The sequence below is a fragment of the Antennarius striatus genome, chromosome 13 (genome assembly GCF_040054535.1).
Source record: "Antennarius striatus isolate MH-2024 chromosome 13, ASM4005453v1, whole genome shotgun sequence".
NCBI classification, from domain to species: domain Eukaryota; kingdom Metazoa; phylum Chordata; class Actinopteri; order Lophiiformes; family Antennariidae; genus Antennarius; species Antennarius striatus.
Genome location: NC_090788.1, coordinates 9825508 through 9851269, shown reverse-complemented (window position 1 = coordinate 9851269; position 25762 = coordinate 9825508). Strand labels below are relative to the sequence as shown.

At 43.3% G+C, this 25762-nt stretch overlaps 1 protein-coding gene across 1 annotated transcript; it reads right to left on the bottom strand.

Annotated features, from left to right (window-relative positions):
* On the bottom strand, nt 1–25762 carry abcg4a (ATP-binding cassette, sub-family G (WHITE), member 4a). The gene is made up of 14 exons (XM_068331692.1): nt 25534–25762; nt 6624–6741; nt 6372–6504; nt 6230–6280; nt 5475–5620; nt 5247–5370; nt 4962–5076; nt 4744–4883; nt 3885–3983; nt 3586–3754; nt 3364–3464; nt 3114–3272; nt 363–481; nt 1–226 (listed from the first exon to the last, which is right to left on the bottom strand). The coding sequence occupies exons 1-14, from the start codon at nt 25760–25762 to the stop codon at nt 1–3; spliced, it is 1929 nt and encodes a 642-aa protein (XP_068187793.1).

The window sequence follows — 25762 nt, the reverse complement described above, 5'->3', positions numbered from 1 at the left end:
TTAACGCTCTGATTTCACTTTGTATCGGAGGACTAGGTAAGTAGCCAGTCTGAGGATCAAGAAGAAAACCCCCAACACCATGAAGTCCACATAGAGCTTTGCATCCTCCACATCTAGCAACTGCAGGACCTCCTCTGGCTTTTGGAACTTACACACCTGCTGTGGACATTCCAGCTCTGATCGATTCATCCCATAGATGGAGAGTATTACTCCCTCAAAGCCGTACCTGAAACAGAACACCTCATGAATCTAGGTTCTTTCAGATCAGAGAGAAGACAGTGACCAAAATAAATTTAGCAAAAGACTACATATAGTAATTAAACTTTTATAATTTTTGTAACGGAAAAAGTCACTGACAGTACCTGACATAGGAAACATAAGAGCTCCACTGTAAGTATTTAGGAATGGTGTCAAAATTGACAAAGAAACCAGAGAAGAGGAGCACGGGTATGGCTGTGACTGGACCCACAAATGTGGCCACCTGTGGAAGAAGACCTCTATTAAAAAATGTCTCAATCTCAAACTCAATGGACAGTTTAAAGATATTATTAAAAGTGGCACAAATAGGCACATAAGCAGACTCAATCAAAATGAATACTAAAGCTGACTCAATACAGCAATTCAAAATGAATAGTATAACATGCCTCTAAACAAGGCAACAAAAATAGCAAAATGTCAACAGGCTTTTACTGAGCTAAATTTACAGGAACTGACGACAGATAACTCTGTGTCCTTGACATGTTTTGCATTTAAATGATACGTTAGGCTGGAGCTGCTTCGGGGATATGAAAATTCTCTTTTACAAAAGGTACAAATAATAATAATAATAATAATGGATTAGATTTATATAGCGTTTTCTGGACACTCAAAGACGCTTGGTGATGGTAAGCTACGTGTGTAGCCTCAGCTACACACGTAGCAATCTGACGGAGGCGTCTACAGTGCAGAATCACTGCGTTTTTGTTGATAGTCCCGTCTTTGTTCTTTTTATAAATAAACTTTCCGCCCAAAGGTCTGAGTGGGCTTGCCTCACTCTCCTGTGTCGCGTCCATCTCTGTTGTCTGTCACCCTGCTAGTGGCGCAGGTACGAAGTGACGTAACATTGCAGCCTATGGGTCCCTCAATGGGCCAAAATATGCCACTCGCGATTAACTGCGTTCATTTTTATAACGCGTTAATTTGCAGTGTAATTAATTAATCAATCTAATTAACGCGTTAAAGTGACAGCCCCAATATTTATTTATTCATTCAGTCATACACGTTCCTCACCGACACTAATTCTGGGTCAGAACGGGCTACACTGCCTGCTGGTGGGAGAACTCTGTGATGGAGGTCGTCTTCCAACAGAACGGCGTGAATTTCCACACGTCGCGGTCCCGTTCTTGGAGTTGTTATACGTACTTGTAAACGTGTTGATCTATGCACTTATGCGGCTACATGTGGATGGACATGGACTGATTCAGGTAGTGGGTCGGTTTGTGCCGCGAGTTTGACAGCGATATAAGGCGGGTGTTTTCTAAAGCAGGGAACTATTGTAAAAAACAAACAAAAAAAACTCACCCAAGACTTGCCACAGTGAACAAAAATGTTGTTTTTAAATAAAAACCGATGATATGACCCTAGCATAACCCCTGGCTATACCTCAACATTACAAAAACACGGTCATTGTCCATGCCCCAACCCCTCACTGTACATGTTTACTGTTTTTTTAATTTTCGTCATGTCCAAATGATCATTTTCCATACTGCCAGTGTGTGTGTGTGTGTGTGTGTGTGTGTGTGTGTGTGTGTGTGTGTGTGTGTGTGTGTGTGTGTGTGTGTGTGTGTGTGTGTGTGTGTGTGTGTGTGTGTCTGTGTCTGTGTCTGTGTGTCTGTGTACTGTAAACGTTTGAGTTAAACAAAAGTAATTTCCCTACAGGAATTATTGATAAGTTTGTGCAGACACACACTCAGACACACGCGCGCGCGCACACACACACACACACACACACACACACACACACACACACACACACACACACACACACACACACACACACACACACACACACACACACACATCCAGTAAATGTCGTACTAGAGCAAATGAAGTGTCATGAAGCTTCTAACTGCAATGAACCGATTGGGATGAAAAGCTTTAATGCTTCAGGGAGCTTCATCTGCCCATCACTAACTATACATGGACTTCCCAGTTAATATAATTTTAGAGTGTCAATAATTTTCCAACAATTTTTCATGTTTTGAGCAGAGTCCAAACAGCAGGTACGACACAGAAAACGGCAACGATTTCTGAGTGAAACTATCTGGCTATCACAAACAGTCTGTCCAGCTATGGTTTCCTTTTGGAACGGGACAATCGATGTAGTATCAAAAATGATACTCGGGCATCTGACAAATTGGTCTTTAAGTAACTACATACAGTTCTGTTCATGTAGTCAACTAACAAAACTATTGCTTCTCTAAAATTTCAGTTACACTTGCTCTTTTGACAGGTGCCTTTTCCTTCAACGTTAGCTCCTTTCCAAATCTCACAATTAGTTAGCGTTCTATCTCCAGTTAGCCTGCTGATATTCATCTACAGCTTCGCAATGTCCGCCCAGCACAATCCATGATTTGCCAACACAAAGTTGTTACGTCACCACATTGATTTTTGACTACCTTGGGTGAACTTGGTTTATAATACCAATACATTTGTTTTCATATGTTTGGTATGAAGTCTGATATTATTGTTTTATCATAGAAATTCCCAGGGTTCCCGCTAGTTATATTTAATGTGCCAATGTTTTTTCTTTTGTTGTTGTATTACCCAAAATGCAACTCAAACTCTGAAGGTTCAGCAGCATTGGGACATGTTATGCTACTATCACAGCCTCCAGCCACTAAACCTCTAGTGGTGATGTTGAGTTGCATTAAAGTAATGGAGCATTACTCAGAATAGTAACAATAATGAACTTAATAAATTTGAAATTGTCATTGTTAAAATATTTTTTGCACAATTCTCAAAACCACTAAATGTTTTCATTCTTAAATTTTCAGTTCTGGAGACAATATTCTTAACAAAGAGAGAAACCAATTGTTGAAGAGGGGGATTTAAAGGCATGCAGGCTTGTTTACCTGCAGCGATGTGGAAGCAGCCCCTATTAGAAGCCCCAGGGACTGGGCTACAAGTGCTGTGGATGTGGACAAGGCCATAAAGAGCAGGTAGCGACCTGCTTCAGGAGGCTGTTCAGTCATCCAGTATACTATACTACAATAAATGATTGGACAAATCACCTGTAAAAGATATTTCATGATTTTACTAATTTTAATTGCATACAATGTATTCTTGCCCAAAACACTATGTGCTCATTTTTCCAAACATTACCTGGAATGGTATATCCGCTACTGTTTTGGCCAAGTAGTAGGCCTTCAAACTGTACCAATAATTCAGATGTTCCCTTATAAATACTGACATCTCCAGGGGAACTGAGAAACAACAGCAGCATTAATAAAAAAAAACAAACCAACATTAAATAGAGGAGAACAAAATCAGTCGAAATACAGTACAGCAAACCAATTTTTCCAACCTCTAGATGGGACATCTTACATGTTAGGATAGTGGGCATCAGGGCAGCAAACATGAGGAACAACATGGAGAAAAAGAGGAAGCCAGTATTGTTGAAGACCTTGCTGGCATCATTTCCAATGTTGAGATAGAGCAGACCAATCAGAACTCCAATAGAGAGATGGGACATCACCCTTAGGTGGGTCAGGACCTTAAAAAGACACAACATAATCATCAAAACAGATGTAAAGTCTGGATGTAAAGTAAAAACCAAGCTACATCCATCTTTTATATTCAGTTTTGCTTGTCACAGTGTGAAGAGTTTTTTTTATAGATCTTACCATATCCCTGCATATCGTAACAAAAGTCCTTTTGAAGAGGATGCAGAACTGTGTGAAAGTACTGGTGGCGAAACTGTGTTTCTCAAGGGTTCCTGTGTCCTGTGGATAAAGTCAGTCATGAAAAGTTCTCAGTTATGTTATTCCAATCTAATAATGAAAACAAAGACAGTTCAATTCAAAAAATATTGTTATGTCAGTATCCGTGCCCATTATGGCCTTAAATTGATGGAATTCATCAAATACGGAAGGCACTAGGTGATGGGTGATGGAATTTTTTGTGCCAGGCACATATGTTACGATAGTAAATAAAGCCATATACACAAATAAGACTGAAAATAACAGAAAGAAAATGAAAACGTGGACTCATAGGTTAAGAGAGAAAACATGATAATCATCTTGTCTGAGCTAAAGGTTACCGACTGATGCTTACAAAGAGAACTAGCAGATAGAAAGGGCAACAGAGAAAATCAATATACTGATAAAATGTTTAAAGTGTAGAAGGGAAAAACTGCACCATGTAGGACTAATAATAGAGACAACTTCGACTGCTTTACTTTGGCAGCTTGCGCATTTGGCCGATGCTCTTATCAAAAACATATAATGAGGCTGATAAATGAGAATGAGTGGAAGGAGAAGAGACAGACTGATCGATAGAGGGAAGAAGAGGCTCAGTTTGGGGGAAAATAAGTAAGAATGTAGTCAAGAAAGAACAAAATTCAGTGGGTTGTAGATGTTGGGCTTATTATTTTTAATGGGGAAAATATTTATCATTTGTGACACACTCGTATTATATTTCTATCTTGTTTATATTATTATATAATGCAAGGTTATGACATATAAGAGGCCTACTACAACTCACACTGTGACATTGAGAAGGACAGGAAGAATCATTTTTGTCTCTGGAGTTCTTCTTGCTCTCCTCTGAACACATGCCGCCCTGGACAGCCTCAAAAAGCACCGGATTCAGATCGCCGTACTCCCCTGATGCCACCTCAATGACTGCCAAAGATAAAGACAAGATTGTAAAACCCCAGACTGATGTAGATTTATTTGTAGGAAAGGTGTTGCTCGACTTACTGAAATCAGCAGGATTGTGATATGTTGGGCAATGGAGGCCCAGGTTCTTCAGATAAGGGATGAGGTAAGGGACCGTGCCCTTGTATATACACTGACCCTGACTGAGGATATACAGCTGGTGGAGGAACACATGTGCAGAGCAATCAACATAATTTTCAACAAGCTGACTCTGAAAAGTGTGTAAATGATAACAGGACTGGATGTTGATTGCCGTGTTGCTAGTCAGCTGAAAGAAATTAATCATGCTAACCTGAGGTAACCTGGCCTGGAGGCGGCTAAAGTTACCTTGTCAAACATCTCAAAGAGCTTGGCGCTGGGCTGATGAATGGTGCAAATGATTGTCCTTCCTCCTTGAGCCAGCGACTTCATAAGGGAAACGACCTGGAAGCAGGAGGCACTGTCCAAACCACTGGGAGGGGACAGAAAGTGAGACAGAAAATCTGTGAGAGAGCTGTTTGATCCAGATTTCTGTTGCGATTAGACAGACGCACACTAGTAAGTAATATCCTATACCTGGTGGGCTCATCGAAGAACATGACCGGAGGATTGTTAACCAGCTCCAGGGCGATGGCCAACCTTTTACACTGACCCCCAGATAGACAGCTGGTGCGAGTCAGAGCACATTCCAGGAGACCCAGAGCAGTCAGGATCTCATCTACCTGAAACACAAACAGCGACCAGAGTGGACGTATGTGTGGACAAAATGTTGACATGTTATGATGCAGAACACTTTGTGGGAGTCCAAGAAAGATAGACAAGCTGTTGGATGTCAGAATGATCACATGATTTGGTGACTATAAATTTTTCTTTTCTGCAGTTTGCTTCCTGTATGGCTTAAAGTGCAGTGATGACAGTTTCATTAATTGCAACCAGGGTTTAAAACACCTCCAATACCAGCAATTTATTGTTTGTAGACTTCTGTGAATCAAATAATTAAACTTTCTTCTGTAGTTGAAACGTAGTTGACGTCCACTACATTGCATTGTTCTCTAATGACTGCCCATTTTTAATAAAAGACATGAAAACACAGCATCTGTCATTACATTCATGCATGTATCATAAATCCAGTTTCACCATGAAAAGCCCTGTTATTGATGGGAAGTATTTGTTACTGTAGCCCAACGCAATCAAAGATATTGGAAGGTCTGCAACTGTGGTACAAATAGCATGGGAATATCTGACACAAGACAGCTCTAGTTTTATTTGAATAAAATTCAGTGGCTTTAATGAAAATAAAAATATACTGGAATAAATGTATCCAGACTTACTAGTTCTTTTTTGACCTGCATGCTCTCATTCAATTTTAGATTGGCAGAAACCTGAAAGACAGCACATTATAACTAGTCGTTAGAATTGTGTGGATATAATAACTGAAGTTTTGGGACAGTATAGATTTGTTTTTATCCTCACCATCATAGCCTCCCTCGCAGTGAGGTGTGGCAGCAGCATGTCATCCTGCATAATGTAGCAGGACATCTTCCTGAAGGTCCTCAGGTCCCTCGGTCGTCCGTTCACCATGATCTGGCCCTTCATGCCCGTCTCTCTGTTTCCAAACAGAGAACCAAATTATACTGCAACCATTTCCTAAACTCTAAAATGATCAAAAAGAGCATGCAAGTGAATATAACCACAGTAAAAAAAACATCTCATAAAACATCTCACCTGTAGCCTGCTAGAATATTCATCAAGGTTGATTTTCCAGCTCCTGATGGACCCATGATGCCAATCAGCTCTCTGCTGTTGAATCTTCCAGACAGACATTTGAGCAGGGCTTTGTAACCTAACAAAAGAGACAGCTATTAGTTACATAACTGGGTGGAAACAGTCTTTATCATTTTAAGACGTTTGCTACAAAATGAGTTTAAGGAACACAAGTAGAATCTTGCATTTTTGTAACTTCATGTCGTGATTTGCTCACTTGTTGTTTCAGGGCATGTTATCATGAGTTTGAGTGTGACTGATCTAAAACATTGCACTGCAAAGTTTACAAATGCTTTTTCTGTTGATTGGAAGAACATATCGGTTTTATTCCAGTGAGATATTAACCAGAGTAACAACCAGGCCACAAAATCTGAAAAGCAATTTTTAACTGGCTTTTTAAATTCCATGAGTAGTAACATTTAGGAACAACAGTCTTTAATACCACATCACAAATTTATATCAAGCAGACAAAGAGAGAAAATAAATGAATTTTAAAAACTTGAGCAAAGATTGAAAAATATAAAAGCTTATTTTCAAAGTTAATATTAATTTCAGAATCCTTTAGTGATGCTTATTTTATAAAATACATAGTGGCATCTCCTTGATCAATTAGCTAAGTCAGCCCACCTGTCATAATGCCAAATCAGGTAATAGGTGATTACTGTAGTTCTATGGCTCTTTATGAAGGGAGAGGTATGATTTACCTCCATCGGGGTAAATCATAGGCTAAAACCCTGCAAACCAGGAGCCCTTGATTCTAAGTAGTTGAGCAAAACTGTCATCATAAAATTTATAATCACTTTGGTCCGCAGTGGTTACAATGGCCAAAAAAAGGAATGTTAGTAACAGTGTAAATGCGATATGAGATGGAGCAATATGTGCAGAGCGTCATCAGTGTCTGAGAAAAAGAAAAAATAGCAGGCTGTGAATAAAAGTGTGACGTAAGTCTGGGTGTCAGGTGGGCATTAAAACAGTATTGTGAAGAAAAACAACAAAAAGACAAAATGTAAGATCATGAGATCCTCTGTCGTGCCGACAAGAACGCAAAGGCATTAATTTCCTTTCTTTTAGCATTTTTAAAAAATGTTGCAGTGGTGCCATCTGCATATTAAAATGGTTCAGATTGTTTCATGATGCACTTCCTGACATTTGTGGCCCTGAAACAGAAGACGGACCTTTTTAGAACTGACACAAGCTTTCTGTTATAGAAAATTGAAAGGCTTCTGTGTGTCCCGCCTTGTTGTCACCCTTGTCATCCTTGCCTCACCCACAACTCCACTGCCTGCGGGGACGCTGCTTCCCATCTTGAGATGGGTAATTGGTGACTCACCAAAGCAGGGTAGAGCAGACCCCCCCTTAAACCCTGTTCTTTGAGTGAAGTAGCCTAATGGCAGTGCCCTTCCTCTCCCACGGTGATATTATATTAGACAATCTCCACTCAGATAGAGCAGCAGCCTGCTACCAGTAAAGAAGCCCTGCTCTGGCATGTGGTGAATACTGATGATCACACCCGCTGCCGTAGGCTGAGCAAAAAATGTTATTATCTGTGCCAGGCTGTGTCATGATCACATTCTCATTATGAGCACATAGGGCGTAGCTTACTTCACTGTCCATTCACTGCATCACAAAGACAACTTTGCCTAAAGATTCCAGGCAATTTCAAAGCAACTGTTAGCCCAAACTGCAGCTGTATACTGCAAAGTCGGGCTAAAACTGTTGCAGCAGGACAATTAAGTTGTGATGCATGTGTGATCTGCATAAAAGTAGTTATGTTCTTGTGTTTTCTCTTATACAATATACAGCTTAATGCAACTGTTTCACAGTAGTAGTATTATTATTTTGTTTGTTTGTTTGTTTGTTTGTTTATGTATTTATTTATTTATTTATTCTCGACACTTAAAATACAAGGATTAACAGAACCAAAGCAATCAATCAGATTTTTCCAGCAGCAAAAAACCTTCAAACATAACATACTGCATGTAATGTACTTTATGTCATGTTGTGATGTACAGTATGTTGTATAATGACAACAAAAACTTTCAAAATCTAATACTGTAATTCTAATTCTATTTCTGAAAATATTCTTGCTTGTTATAAGACAGATGTACTTTCATCTGCAAGATGACACATTGTTCTTCTTATTCAAAACTCTTGCATCATCAAGACAGGGGCAGTGATGCAAATGCAGTAAATTGCAACAAACTAAATCGTCTAGAGGCGTATAAGGACTCTCCTGCTCTATCTCCCTCTTTCTCACAGCAGGGCTACTGTTTCATCAGGAGAATACCTCAACAGGAAGAATATACCCCCAACATGACAGCAGGTCATGGCAGCAGCATTATAACGGGAATAAATGGCTGCCCTCGCCCAAAGGAGCTGCAATAACAAAGGCAGACAGAGTGCAGCTCATATAGCATAAAAACCTTCTTGAAAGAAGGAACTCTACATTTATTGCATTTACAACATCTTCCTCTTGTGGAGGTCTTCCAGTTCATCATAGACATCTTACGGAATGACTCATGAGCTGTGTGTTAGTTACTCAAAGACTAAAAACCATGTTACATTTTAAATGACATACACTCAAGGTTCATAGTTCATGCCACCTCTTAGTTTCTCAATCAGCTATCCACCAGCTGTCAGCTACAAACAAGCTAAGCTCTGAGCTAAACTTTCTTAAATAAGAAACAAACACAAGAGAATGAACCACACTGCAGGTCTGATATAAGAGCTGATTATATGTTAGGCATGAGTTCTTGTTACCGCTGCTTGTCTGTCTGTGTTCAGGGGATTTGAAGAGTTGGTCCTCAGACTTTGATCTAATTTTGTGCAGACCTAAATCTTTGATAAAATTTGATAAAATTTTGGACGTACGTGATTTGATGGATGTACTGATTTGGGTTCTTGAAAACTATGTGGTTTCCATCAACATTGGGCAACATCAAAACATTTAATAAATATCATGAAATATGAAATATAAAGCCAAAAAATCCATTTTGTACAAATGGAAACAAAAGTGTGTTGTAATGAGATTAAAACATTTAAATAGAGGAGGGGGCACCACATACAGTAACAGAGAGGTACAGAGACATGCATGCACATAGTGATACCGGTAAGTAGCTAGAAGTACAGTATTTTCCGCACTATAAGGCACACTGGACTATAAGGCGCACCATCAATAATTTGTTTTATAATCTATTTCATACATAAGGCGCACAGAATTATAAGGTGCACACAATAAAATAAATAAAATTTATTTGATAAACTGCAGCGGCTGTAGTGGCGCAATCCGTCCACTAGATAGAGCCGTGCTGCTCAGGCAGTCATGATTGCATTCATGACTTCCTGACTACCTTTGAATGGCTCCTATTGTTATGTAAATAAGCCATTCTGAGCCTCATCAAGGAAACCTGATCACTTGATCACTTTGCCATCTTAGAAAGAAGTCAACACGCATATTGAAAAACCTGACATTAAAAACTGGTTAAACCTGACAGCAATGTGAATGTCTCCTCAATACGAGGTAAAGGATATGCATCCTTTTTAGTGAGGTTGTTCAGTCTTCGATAGTCAACAACCATTCTCAGGTCCCCATTTTTCTTTCGAACGAGCACTATTGGAGAGGCATAAGGACTGGTAGATTCTTCAGTAATGCCTGCTGACAAAAGATCCTGCAAATGCCTTTTTAGATCATTGAAATCTGCTAGTGATACACGTCGTGTTCTTTCTTTGAATGGGACATGGGGCTCTAATTCAATACGATGAGCGACTCCAGATATGCCGCCAACATCCAGTTCATGTCGAGAAAATGCATGTGGCACTTCATTATCCACTCTCATCTGTATGTGTTCTTTAAACTGGGTTGATATGGGACTATCACCAAAGTCAAGCTCCAGGGTCTCAACAGTCTGTGAGACCTCTTTGGTGGGAGAGACCAAGAGAGTGTGTGCCTGTAGGGTTTCAACAACTGGTGAGGTCTTAGGCATGGAGTGCACCACTGGTATGGCCCAGTCAATGGGAGAACATTCTGCAATGACAGTTTTTGGGTGCAAAAGGATGTCATGCTCTGATAGGTTTTTAACAGCTATCTTAAACTTGTTATGAGACTCAGGTTTCACATCCACTATCTGATCATAGATTATCAAACCTCCAGGAATGAAGAACTCTTTTGAGCCACTGACAAGAGCGTGAAACTGATCGCCTCTAGGTTGAGTGTGACATATGCCCTTTAATACCCCGGTCTCACCCTGTTTTAACCGCACGGGTGTTTTGCTGCTGAGTGTCACACGAAGAACACGAGCATTTTCTGTCTGGGGTTTGATGGTTTCGCAATATTGTAAGTATGCTACAGCCCAGCCAGTCTGGATTGGTGTGGCCGAAACACATTTGTCAGTACCACAGGCACGTTTGGGAAACTGAAGTTCCACTTCAATGTACCCTAAATAGGGGACCTGTTGTGCTGCTGCTCCCTCAATGTCGAGTACTTTCCCTATGGTGCATAGCGGTCTATGGGATAAATGTTTAGAGTAGAAAGATTGAGATATAATAGTGACCTGTGCTCCAGAATCTAGCAAACAGAGACAATGGACTCCATCTATCCAACCTTCACTCTCACAGGGTTCTCCAACCAGGCCAGCAGGGATTTGAGTAATGTCTGCCTGTGCTTGTGGGTGCTTGGACCTAATGTGTTTAGACCAGGTGGAAATAGTTGGGCTGTGAGCTCCTGCTCGTTCCTTAACAGGAGCTCCTACTTGTTTAAATGTAACTTAGACTGAGGGGCAATTGGTTGCTGGCCGCGTCTGCTGTTATGTCTCTCGCACAATTTCCTTTGCACCAAAACCGCATTAGGTGGATTAGTGTGGCAGCATATGAGAGTCCTCTCCACAATTGTAACAGAAATTTCCGATTTTTGGGCGTTGTTCTGTAGGCAGTAACTGGGTAGTATTACTGTTCTTGGGTTTAATCTAGGGCTTCTGCCCATCTTTCACATATCTGGGTTGCTTCGTACTTGGAGAGGACAAATTTTTCTTGAGCTCAGCTTCTAACTGTCTGACTCTTTCTTCTAGTTGTTCTCTTATGGTAGCATCTGGGATCTGTGAAACATTACTGCTGGCGACATCAGACTCACCCATAGTTACCAGAGTCTTGGTATGAACTTTTGTCGGGGTAACACCCATGTGCCGCTTCCTCCGTATATCCTTTAACTGACTCTCTTTCTCATGAGTTCGGATTTTGAGGAGCAACTCAGAGAAGGTAGGTGCTGACCTGAAAGGGTTACTGAGCATTTCTTTAAGGTACTTTAAGGTACAATGCGGTTATCAAACCATCATCCCAGCAGCCACTAAGAAACTGCTTAAGTAGCTGAGACTGAGCACCACACCGTCTCTCTCTATGATCTCCTGTAATAATGACTGAAGACGACGCAGATAATCAGAAGCTTTCTCGCCATTGTTCTGGTGTGTTTCCAAAAACTGGATGTATAGCTCCTCCCCTCCTGTGACATCGCCATAAGCATTGTCCAATTCCTGTAGGTAGGCATGTGGGGGCGCTTGAGGGCCAATGCTAAGGGCCACATTCAAAGCAGGTGTGTGTAGACTATCAAGTAGTGCACGGCGCTGCTGCCCTTCAGAGAGAGTACTATCACTCAGCACTTGTTTTGCACGAAGCCTCCATACATTGTAGTCGACTTCAGAGGGTGGTTTTGGGAAGTTGCCTGAAAAGGGGCGTGGCTCTTTGAGAGTGGGAGCATATAGGTGTGCGTCGTGTTTTACAATGTGTTCAACCACAACACGTTGAACATCTGCAGGTACAGGAATAGTGAGGGAGGGGTCACCTTTTGGGGGCTGTGCATGACCTGAGGCGTGGGCGGTGGCATTAGTCGCCTCAGGTATAGGGTCAGAGGAAAGCTGTGGTTTGGGGCGAGGAGCAGGGATGGATGTCACCTGGCTCTTGTTTCTGTCCATCTTTCCACATATGTAACTTGCTGCACTCTGGCTCAGAGTAGTGGGGTTGACATTATAGGTGACTGCTAACTCACTTATCTGCTCTTGAAACATGACTGTCAAGTCATCAATTATATGAGCAAGGGGAACTAGTGCCTTGGTAGGTGCTGACTCATCTACACTTCCTGAGCAATAATCCTCAACCAAAACAATCTCCCATTCAGAACCATCATCGTTTGACTGCCCCCCTTCCACAAGCAGTGGAGTTACCGTCTCAGTAAACTGACACAAAATGGTATCAGACGGGCCATCGAGGTGCTGAATCTTTACTACATCATCCAAGAAAGCAAATGCTTTCTTCACAGCATTTATGTTAACATCTGCCCTGACTCCCTTGATTACAACTGAGCAATCTGGATCAAACCCATATATTTCACACAGTGCTATTCTTTGCGTATCTAAGCAATAAATATTTTTTTAAAATATAATGAAAGATTAGACACGCTCCAGTCCCTGTTTGGGCGCCAATTTTTCCTTTATGTAACCAAATATCAATTTGCCCTTCCTTTAATGATAGACAAATGAGGAGATCAGATTCAAAGGTTACTGTACAGGAATATATTTAGGGTCTGGCAGTAGTATGCTGCCTAAAGTCCAAAAAAAAAATTAAAACTTTTATGGACTGGAGCGTAACTCCCCTTTAAATCAAAATATACCATATGAAAATAAACTTTGAATAACTTAGAACAAAATGTATTAAAATAAATAAAATAAATTCTCTTTAACCAGTCTTTTTCCCCCTAGGATTTATCAAAACGAATCAGTCCCTCTTATTCTGATAAAGAACGGTTCTTCCTTTCCACAAATCGCGACGATCCACTCTTTATGCAGGAAAGGAAAACAAAAAAATTTTGGGTACCCAACAAAAAAATTACTATAGAGCTCTATAGAGAAGAAAAAAATTAATTTTCTAGTACTCAATGTGTCTCCTAGCAGAGCTGGGTGATCGCTCGCAGCAGGTCCCGACACACAGCAAGCCTCTAGCCCAGCGGTTCCCAAACTTTTCAGCCCGCGCACCCACTTCTACCTCCTGACTTAGCTGACGCACCCCCAATGCCCAAAACACGAAAAAAAAAGAAAGAACAGGCGTAGTCTTTATAGCCATATAGGTATCAAGTTTAATAATATAGGCTCCTGTTAACACAGAATAGATTGTGCAATAACGGGCCTAATGAACTCTCACTTTAGAAACGGTGGGGAGAATAATAGTAACAATATAAAAATGACAATAAAAATATTTTAAGTCAAAATGGTCGCCGAGCGAACCGACCACAGATGAGTGATGAACAGCAGTTATTACTATGCAGGGCTCGAAATTAACTTTTTTTCTTGGTATCACTGGTGCTCCCAAATTTAGAAGTTAGTAGCACCAGCAAAGATTTCAGGACCACCTACCCAAAAGCAAGGCAGTGACGGAGCGATAGAGACGCTCCGTCCATCTCCGTTCCTCCTCTCTCTCTCCCCCAGGAGAGCAGCCGCAGCTACGCTCTCATTGTTTCCTGGCAGGACCGCAGGAGCGCGGTCTCACAAAAAAAGGCACACCAGATTTTTTTCCCTAGTCGCACCGGTGCTCCCAAATATATTTATTAGTCGCACTGATAAAAATTTGGGCGCATATTTCGAGCCCAGCTATGTAACAAATAGGTCTATTTAACAAACTGTAACAGTTATTAAATGGTAACAAATATTCTACTCCGCCACAAAGAATCAAAATAACGTAGGCCCGAGTTCAACATCATGTTTTCTCTTTCGAGTACGAGTCTCATTGTGTTCTTTACCCCCTTCTCCCGATGAAGTGTCCGGGTGAGTTTTCTGTGTTCTGTGCTCCTCATTTTCAGTTTCCCCTGTCTCGTCATCATCACTCTCTTTTTCCTGCTGGATTCCTTCAGCCTGGTTGACTGCACAGCTCTCAGTTGTGGCCAATGTATCCTGTCCTCTTTCATTTCTCCCAGATTTAGTACCGGACAGACTGCCCGTTTTTAACCAGTTATGCATTTCAGCATATTATTGTTGTTGCTATCACAACAAGCTAGCACGTAGCTAGGAGAAAGCCAAGTGCATTTTGTTTTTGTTTTTTTTATTTAAAATATTCCCAAAACTTTTTTAATTGAAAATTACAAATGATTTACGTGAATGAATGTAACTATTTAAACTGTTAACCCTCCATTAAAAAGTGGATGTATGTATTTCAAGGTGTTCAGCTGCCATTACACTCGCGCACCCCCTAGTGGCAGCTCGCGCACCACAGGGGGTGGTGCACCACACTTTGGGAATGCCTGATCTAGCCAGCTCCGGTCCACTCACGCTGGTTTCCTCAACTTCTAGGCTGAAGAACGTCCTCCAGCAGCAGCAAAAGCAGCAACAAAGAAAACAAGGAATCAAACTTTGAACCAACATAAGTTTGTAGGTTTACGTCCGAATAGAGATGGAGTCGCTACACGGAAGACGCTGAGTGTTTTTTTGTCTCTCTCTGTTAATCAATTGAGAACCCGTTATTTTCTCCCGCTTTATGATCACCTGTTCCACAGCTGTAAAGCAGAGCGTTACTGTCGTGATTCTTAAAGAGACAGTGTACCTGTCAACGCTGCACAACAGGCTGGCCAAATAACCCCTGGGTTACATTTCCACAGACTAATATAATGGACCGTCACTAGATTCCAGATGACAGCACAATGGCATTTTTTAGACCAATTAAATTTAAAGTGGGTTATTTCCAACGCCAAATAGTAGGGAAATACCTAGATCAGTCAGTCAGTCAAACTTTATTAATAGAATTGCTAAAAGTTCCTTGTGTTTTGCTACGTAATCACCGGTGCTACTACAGTCTGCTCTACCGTCTAAGACAGGGGTCAGCAACCTTAAAGGTTCAAAGAGCCAAATTGAACCAAAAAAACTCAAATCAAACCTGTCGGGAGCTGCAAAAAATTATACGCTTTATATGAAGGCAACACAAGCTCTAAGTGTCTATATTAGCTACATTAGCCTACTATCAAATTGATTAACTAGTCATAGTTAATGCATAATGAGATTCATTATTTTCCATGCATGCATTATTTTCCATGTTTACATACCTGCACAACAGCCTGTCTGTTCACTAGCGATCACATCACATGACTCCTCACGTTTAATTGATAATGCAGGAGTTGAATTAATGTCCTAGATTTGCTGATTGGTGATGTTGCATCTTCTTTCCTTCACTGTCTTTGCAGAGAGAAGCAGGTCTAACTTTCTGTATTGTTTTGTTTTCATTATTTTAATGAGTCCCCCGTGTAATCACCTCCTATTGGAGATATAATCGGGGGAACTGTGTGTGTTGGAACCCCCTTATCCACAGCGGTAACTCCGGTCAGAGAGCAGGCACCACACAGGGAACAGCTGATTTCTGGCATTGAATCAGTAACTTGCAGCATGATAGACCATAATTTCATGAACAACTCTGTTTTGTAGTTCACCGGCGCTTCTCTGGTCCCGATTTCACCCCCTACCAGAAAAACCTGCCCCGCAGATAGGCCATACATACATAATATTACACACAATAAGGCTGAATAAACCCAAACAGGAACACACTTTTCTGGATTAATGATAAAAACTACAGTATTCACATCTCTATTATTAACAGTCAATTAGCAGCCGGCATGGCTGGAGTGATTCACGTGACCAGACCAGATCAGCCTCACTAGCGCAGCTAGTACGATTAGCGTGGCTAACACGACCAGCCTCACTAGCACAGCCAGCACGATTAGCGTGGCTAACACGACCAGCCTCACTAGCACAGCTAGCACGATTAGGGAGGCTAACACGAGCAGCCTCACCAGCACAGCTAGCACGATTAGCGTGGCTAGCGCAATTAGCACGGCTAACACGATTAACGCGACTTTCAATTCCCGTCTAATCTGTATGAACTCATCTATATGCTGAATGGCCGCAGCGCTGCTTCCTTTATTAAATAGAATGTGGAATCCTCGTAACTCTCTCTCAACCTGACGCGGTCTGGCAGCCCTCCAGGACAGAGTGGTAGAGCCACGGCTGAAGGCAGGGAGTAGACCCGGGTAGACCTGTATCTCAGGTGGCCAGAGATACCGGGAGTCTCACCCGATTGGTCAGGATTCATGTCACATCACTCACCACCCGCCCACTGTGCTGCCAACCAATCACCACTGCTTTCTAAAGCCAGGGCAACAACTGCTCTAGGACCACACAGTGTATCTGAGCTGTACTAAAAGGAGGCTGACAAAAATTTTAAACAACACGATAACTATGATAATGTAATAAAGCGTAAGAAATTTACAACAATAAGTTTGTTTGTTTTTTAAAGATTTTTAGCTATAAGTAGAATATCTATTTTTTCTGTTAAGTATTATTTTTTTATTTTGTGATTAATGTCCAGGGAGCTGCAAGGGAGGCACTAAAGAGCCGCATGCGGCTCCGGAGCCGCAGGTTGCAGACCCCTGGTCTAAGAGAAGCTCAGTCAGAGCCGGGACTTCAGTGACGCCCCTTGACTACCGTTGTTAGGGGGCGTAGGCTCGAGTGCCTTGTGAGGGAGCTCCTCTGGTGGCGGAGTGCGGCATGACTGGCGGCCAGGCTGCCGGCTTTTTTCAGCGATCATATTTTTAACCGATATTAATATGAATATTAATGCATATATAAGGTGCACCGGATTATAAGGCGCACCACGGGTTTATGAGAAAATTTTAGGCTTACAGGTGCGCCTTATATACGGAAAATACGGTACTATGGAAAGACATGTTTTGGTATATGAGCTGTTACTTAATGTGGCATGAGGCAAAAACAAGTGATATGCATGCAATAATACAACAAATGATGAGCTGTTGCAGAACTTTGTTTTGACTTCTTCTTCTCTTTTCGGCTTTTCTCCTCAGGGGTCACCACAGTGTATCAGTTGCCTCCATCTACCATGTCTTCTGCATCCTCTTCTCTCACACCAACTACCTTCATGTCCTCTTTCACTACATCCATAAACCTCCTCTTTGGTCTTCCCCTAGGCCTCCTGCCCGACAGCTCAAAACTCAGCATCCTTCTACCAATATATCCACTATCTCTCCTCTGAACATGTCCAAACCATCTCAATCTGGCCTCTCTGAATTTGTCTCCAAAACCTGTAATATGGGCTGTCCCTCTGATGTACTCATTCCTGATCCTATCCTTCCTGGTCACTCCCAAAGAGAACCTCAGCATCTTCATCTCTGCTACCTCCAGCTCTGTCTCCTGTCTTCTCCTCAGTGACACTGTCTCTAGACCAAACAACATCGCTGGTCTCAGCACAGGTTTGTACACCTTTCCTTTCATTTTAGCTGAAACTCTTCTATCACAAATCACACCTGACACTTTTCTCCATCCGTTCCATCCTGCCTGTACACGTTTCTTCACCTCTTTTCCACACTCTCCATTGTTCTGGATTGTTGACCTTAAGTACTTAGGATCCTTGAAACTATATTCTGATGAGAATATTTTCATGTGAGCTTATTCAAATATATAGGTGGGGATATACAGTATATCATCATCATCATCATCATCATCTTCCAGCCCGCTTAATCCGCTAACGCAGGTCGCGGGGTGGCCAGTGCCTATCCTGGCAGTCTCAGGGCGTGAGGCGGGGGACACTCCGGGCACGACGCCAGTGTACCGCGGAGCCACATAGAAACAAACAAGCATTCACACACACACTCACTCACTCCTATGGTCAATTTGGGACCGGCCAATCAACCTGAAGGGCATGCTTTTGGAGGTGGGAGGAAGCCGGAGAACCCGGAGAGAACCCACGCAGACACGGGGAGAGCATGCGAACTCCGCACAGAGCAGGACTCGAACCCGGGTCCGCCGTGTTGTGAGGCAGCAGCGCTAACCACTGCGCCACCGTGCCGCCGTATACAGTATATGTATATACTAAATGTAGCCGCAAGAGGACACAAGCCAGTGTCTTATTGTGCCGGTCCCAAGCCCGGATAAATACAGAGGGTTGCGTCAGGAAGGGCATCCGGCATAAAACTTTTGCCAAATCAAAGATGCGAATCAAACCTATGACTTCCATACCGGATCGGTCGAGGCCCGGGTTAACGACGACCGCCATCGGCGCTGTTGACCTCCAGGGCGCCGGTGGAAATTGGATTACTGTTGGTCGAAGAAGGAGAGGAGGAAAGTGCGTTCGCTCAAAGAAAGAGAAGAGGAACACCAAGAGTATAGGACTAAGAGTAGGGACGTTGAATGTTGGAACTATGACAGGAAAAGGTAGAGAGTTGGTTGACATGATGCAGAGGAGGAAGGTAGACATACTGTGTGTACAGGACACCAGGTGGAAAGGTAGCAAGGCTAGAAGTTTAGGAGAAGGGTTCAAGTTGTTCTATCATGGTGTAGATGGGAAGAGAAATGGAGTAGGAGTTATCTTGAAGGAGGAGTTTGTTAGGAATGTCCTGGAGGTAAAAAGAGTGTCGGATAGAGTGATGAGTCTGAAGCTAGAAATAGAAGGTGTGATGTTCAATGTTGTTAGTGGGTATGCTCCACAGGTAGGATGTGAGCTGGAGGAGAAGGAGAAATTCTGGTCGGACTTTGATGAAGTGATGCAGAGCTTGCCTAGAAGTGAGAGAGTTGTCATTGGAGCAGACTTCAATGGACATGTTGGTGCAGGAAACAGAGGGGATGAGGATGTGATGGGCAGGTTTGGTATCCAGGAGAGGAACGCAGAAGGACAGATGGTAGTTGACTTTGCAAAAAGGATGGAAATGGCTGTAGTGAATACTTTCTTCCAGAAGAGGCAGGAACATAGAGTGACCTATAAGAGTGGCGGTAGGAGCACACAGGTAGACTACATCTTGTGTAGACGGTGTAACCTGAAGGAGATCAGTGACTGTAAAGTAGTGGTAGGTGAGAGTGTAGCCAAACAGCATAGGATGGTGGTGTGTAGGATGACTCTGGTGGTGAGGAAGATCAAGAGGGCAAAGGCAGAGCAGAAGACGAAATGGTGGAAGCTGAAAAAGGAAGAGTGTTGCATGACTTTTAGGAGGGAGTTAAGACAGGCTCTGGGTGGCCAGGAGGTGCTTCCAGATGACTGGACAACTACAGCTAATGTGATCAGGGAGACAGGTAGGAGAGTACTTGGTGTGTCATCTGGAAGGAAAGTAGATAAGGAGACTTGGTGGTGGAATGAGGAGGTACAGGAGTGCATACAGAGAAAGAGGTTAGCTAAGAAGAAGTGGGACACTGAGAAGACCGAGGACAGTAGACAGGAGTACAGGGAGATGCAGCTAAGGTGAAAGTAGAGGTAGCAAAGGCCAAACAAGAAGCTTATGATGACTTGTATGCTAGGTTGGACAGTAAGGAGGGAGAGACTGATCTATACCGGTTGGCAAGACAGAGAGACAGAGATGGGAAGGACGTGCAGCAGGTTAGGGTGATTAAAGATAGGGATGGAAGTCTATTGACAGGTGCCAGTAGTGTGATGGGAAGATGGAAAGAGTACTTTGAAGAGTTGATGAACGTGGAAAATGAGAGAGAACAAAGACTAGAAGAGGTGACTGTTGTGGACCAGGATGTAGCAAAGATTAGTCAGGATGAAGTGAGGAGGGCATTGAAGAGGATGAAGAGTGGAAAGGCAGTTGGTCCTGATGATATACCTGTAGAGGTATGGAAGTGTCTAGGAGAGGTGGCAGTAGAGTTTCTGACTGGGTTGTTCAACAGGATCTTAGATAGTGAGAAGATGCCTGAGGAATGGAGGAGTAGTGTGCTGGTGCCCATTTTTAAGAACAAGGGAGATGTGCAGAGTTGTGGCAACTACAGAGGAATAAAGTTGATGAGCCATACAATGAAGTTATGGGAGAGAGTAGTGGAAGCTAGACTAAGGGCAGATGTGAGCATTTGTGAGCAGCAGTATGGTTTCATGCCAAAAAAGAGTACCACAGATGCAGTATTTGCTCTGAGGATGTTGATAGAGAAGTACAGAGAAGGCCAGAGGGAGCTGCATTGTGTTTTTGTAGATCTAGAGAAAGCTTATGACAGGGTGCCCAGAGAGGAACTGTGGTATTGTATGAGGAAGTCTGGAGTGGCAGAGAAGTATGTTAGAGCAGTGCAGGACATGTATGAGGACTGTAAGACAGTGGTGAGGTGTGCTGTAGGTGTGACAGAGGAGTTCAAGGTGGAGGTGGGACTGCATCAGGGATCAGCTCTGAGCCCCTTCTTGTTCGCTATGGTGATGGACAGGCTGACAGACGAGGTTAGACAGGAATCACCATGGACTATGATGTTTGCAGATGACATTGTGATCTGCAGTGAGAGCAGGGAACAGGTGGAGGAGAAGCTAGAGAGGTGGAGGTTTGTCCTGGAAAGGAGAGGAATGAAGGTTAGCCGCAGTAAGACAGAGTACATGTGTGTGAATGAGAGGGACCCAAGTGGAAGAGTGAGGCTACAGGGAGAAGAGATCAAGAAGGTGGAGGATTTTAAGTACTTAGGGTCAACAGTCCAGACCAATGGAGAGTGTGGAAAAGAGGTGAAGAAGCGTGTACAGGCAGGATGGTACGGGTGGAGGAAAGTGTCAGGTGTGATGTGTGATAGAAGAGTATCAGCTAAAATGAAAGGAAAGGTGTACAAAACTGTGGTGAGACCAGCGATGTTGTTTGGTCTAGAGACAGTGTGACTGAAGAAAAGACAGGAGACAGAGCTAGAGGTAGCAGAGATGAAGATGCTAAGGTTCTCTCTGGGAGTGACCAGGAAGGATAGGATCAGGAATGAGTACATCAGAGGGACAGCACATGTTAGAGGTTTTGGAGATAAAGTCAGAGAGGCCAGACTGAGATGGTTTGGGCATGTCCAGAGGAGAGATAGTGAATATATTGGTAGAAGGATGCTGAGTTTTGAACCGCCAGGCAGGAGACCTAGAGGAAGACCAAAGAGGAGGTTTATGGATGTAATGAGGGAAGACATGAAGATAGTTGGTGTGAGTGAAGAGGATTCAAAGGACAGGGCTAGATGGAGGAAATTGATTCGCTGTGGCGACCCCTGAAGGGAAAAGCCGAAAGGAAAAGAAGAAGATACAGTATATGTATATACTAGCGGGAACCCGTGGAAATTCCACGATAAAACAATAATATCAGACTTTGTTTGTTTTACTCTTTTTTTTCCTGCTGTCATAAGAAAACAAACCAGTGCATCCGACGAAGCAGTAATGGCTCCTTGTGTGTGGGACGGACGAACGCGAAGACGAAGACCGCTTCGGTGTTACCATCTGGCCATCCGGGTAGACGCCGGCTTCGTGAGTTCGGTCCTGGTGAATAAAGCATCGAAGTTCCCCACACGACAACATGAGGTCCGTCACAATCAAAGAATGTAAAACGCTATGTTGTAAACCGCTGTGCTGACTCTGTTGACTATATAAACACTACCATTGACAGTGTGACAACATGGAAACAGATCACCACGTACCCTAATCAGAAGCCATGGATGAACAAGGAGGTGCGGATCCTGCTGAAAGCTCGCAATGCCTCCTTCAAATCAGGATTTGAAGCCTACAGCACATCCAGGGCAAACCTGAGGAGGGGCATCATCAAGGCCAAGCACTGCCACAAGCTGAAGGTGGAGGAACACTTCTCCAACTCAGACCCCAGACGCATGTGGCAAGGCATCCAGGCCATAACTGACTACAAACCCAGCAACTCCACCCCAGCAACCACAGACGTGTCCTTCCTAAATAAGCTGGATCGCTTTTATGCTCGTTTTGACAGAGACAACAGGGAGACCCTGACCACGACTACATCCCCTGCAGACAACCAGCCTTTGTCTCTCACCTCCACAGACGTACATGCTGCACTGAGCTGTATCAACACATGGAAGGCTGCTGGCCCAGATGGCATACCAGGGCGTGTGCTCAGAGCATGTGCGGAGGAGCTCACAGGGGTTTTTACGAATATATCAACCTGTCCCTTGCCCAAGCAGCTGTACCAGCATGCTTCAAATCCACCTCCATTGTCCCAGTGCTGAAACACTCCAGCCCGGCGTGCCTGAATGACTACCACCCTGTGGCACTCACACCCATCATCATGAAGTGTTTTGAGCGACTGGTCCTGGCACATCTGAAGAGCTGCCTCCCAACCACATTGGACCCGTATCAGTTTGCCTACCACAGCAATAGGTGTACAGAGGATGCAGTCTCCACTGTGCTGCACTCTGTGCTCACACATCTGGACAGTAACAACATATACGCACGGATGCTGTTTATTGACTTTAGTACCACATTTAACACTGTCATCCTCTCCAAGTTAATCATTAAACTTGGTGATCTGGGCATCAACACTCCCCTCTGTTACTGGATAATGGAATTTCTGACTAACAGACCCCAACATTTTAGGTCAGGTCACAACCGCTCAACCACCATCACACTCAACACAGGGGTGCCACAGGGCTGTGTGCTGAGCCTATTCCTCTACTCCCTCTTCAACCATGACTGCAGACCTGTACATGGATTCAACTCCATCATCAAATTTGCGGACGATACAACGGCGATTGGCCTCATCTGTAACAACGATGAGACAGCCTACAGGGAGGAGGTACAACACCTGGCCGCCTGGTGTGCTGGCAATAATCTGCTCCTTAACACCAGCAAGACGAAGAAGCTGATCATTGACTACAGGAGGGTGAGAGGAAGCATGCACAACCCCATTCATATCAATGGGTTGGCTGTGGAAGGTGTCACCAGCTTCAAATTCCTGGGGACCCACATCTCTGAGGACCTCTCCTGGTCCACTAACACCTCTAGCCTGGTCAAAAAGGCTCACCAGCGCCTCTTCTTCCTGAGGACATTGAAGAGACACCACCTGTCTCCAGCCATTCTGGTGAACTTCTACCGCTGTGCGATTGAGAGCATCCTGACCAGCTGTGTTACTATCTGTTATGGGAATTGCTCTGTTGCAGACTGCAAGATGCTTCAGCGGGTGGTGAAAACCGGCCAACGCATCATAGGGACTCCACTACCAGCCATTGAGGACGTCCAGAGGAAACGCTGTTTACATCAAGCTCGCAGCATCCTCAAAGACTCCTCCCACCCTGCCCAGAGACTGTTTGTCCTTCTGCCCTCCGGCAGGCGCTTCAGGAACCTCCGGACCAGAACCAGCAGGCTGAGGAACAGCTTTGTCCCCAGAGCTGTTTCCCTACTGAACTCTGCCCCCCGCTGACCCCTCCACACATCTACACACGTCTCTCTCCCATCTGTAAAATATATCCACATTACTTAAACCTGTATAGTATGTTCACACCACAACAAGCTCTTAACCATCTGTATAATATCTGTAAAATATGTCCATAGTACTTCTGTATAGCATGTTCATATCACTCATTTTATCCATATATTATGTCCACTTATACTCATTGCACTTTAGCCTGTATATTGATATTTTTCCGCACTTGATAACCACTGCATTTTGGTCTGTATATTCCAATAACCTTTATAGCGTATTATGTATATTCTTGTATAGTTTGTTCATAGCACCACACATGTATATATATACTGTATATCACATGCGACAATCTGTATATCTTGTAATTGTACTGTAAACTAATTGCACTTCTGGTTATATGCCAAACTGCATTTTGTTACATTGTACTTATACATGTGTAATGACAATAAAGTTGAATCTAATCTAATCTAATGTTTCACGAAGCCAAAGCGACTCTGTAAGTGAGAGACATGGACAAATGTGAAGACCGAACCCAACTCGGCTAGCGGCCCGAACATTTTCAAGAATATTTTCAAGTGAGCTTATTCTAAAATATAGGTGGGGAGATATACAGTACAATATATTGTTCATGTGTTAGTGAGAATGCTTTGTTAGAGTTATGAGCTACCTGAGGGCTTTCTACTTTCATATGTGTTGCAGAGGAAAAGAGAAGGGTTAAAAAAGCAGGGTATTTTTGTACAAGGATTTGATGACAGAAATGTAAGGATTAATTAGTAAAACAGAGACACTTCCTGTTCACACAGGAGCCTCCTGACCTGAAGAGCTGACACAAAAACAGAAAAAATGTTTGGATGAGGCTTCTTAAGGAAAAATATCATCCCATCTAAAGCTGGTTTCTGATCCCCTGGTTCTCATTTTCTCCACGATCCTCATCAATGCTCTCCATACATTCAGGTTTCCAATGGAACAGCAAACACTCTTCCGCCAGCCATCCATAATTCAAATCAACATTACGCAACACGACCTGCAATGCAACAAGTCAAGATGGAAATGAAAGATTCCACCTTGCCCCCCTCTGAAACCCCACCCTGCTGATTACACAGAACATAACGGACGCAACAGTTTACAGAGGGTGGTGCCGTTGAGATGACCAAAGGTTTGGAGAGGCATCATTAATAAGGGTGGTGAGTTTATCTGGTGTACATATTTCATGAGAAGATCAATCATGGGCCTGACTCACTGCCACCGCCTATCGTTTATAGAACACAGGGAGAAGAGAGGTAAGCGTTGTGCCAACCTACCAGAGTGAATTATTTACTATGTCTAAAGTCTGCTGAGCACAGCAGAGCTTGCAGGCACGCTGACAGCTTCAGCATGGTGGAAGTCTGCAAGTGTGTGTGTGTGTGTGTGTGCATGTGTGTGTGCGTGTGTGTGTGTGTGTGTGTGTGTGTGTGTGTGTGTGTGTGTGTGGTTATGTGTGTGTGAGTGATGATCGGACTGGGCTATGTGTCGTAACACAGCAGCAGGCCAAGAGAGACAGGCTAACATGGTGCAAAAAAAAAAAAAAGTCTTTAAATGTCCACAAAGGCTTTAAAATGCCTCCCTTGGAATTTCTGTACTCTAGATATTGATCGCCGTGGTCGCCGCTGTGTTGCTCATCCATCATGGTTGCTATGTGAACTGAGCATGCAGTACCTCTCCTCCTCCACCAGGGACCTTCCCGGATGGTATGGGAGAGCTCATTGAACTCTAGGTCGACAGCAGAGCGGCGTGGGAGGTGGGAGAAACGCTGAGCCTCAGTGATGTGATTCTCCACTTTCTTCAAGTGGGTGAGCAGCGGCGCCTCCGGAGGCCCACCACCAGGGAGTTTGGTCTCCTCCATGGGGATGCTGACTGAGCCCTGTTCCAGTGTCCTCTCAGCCAT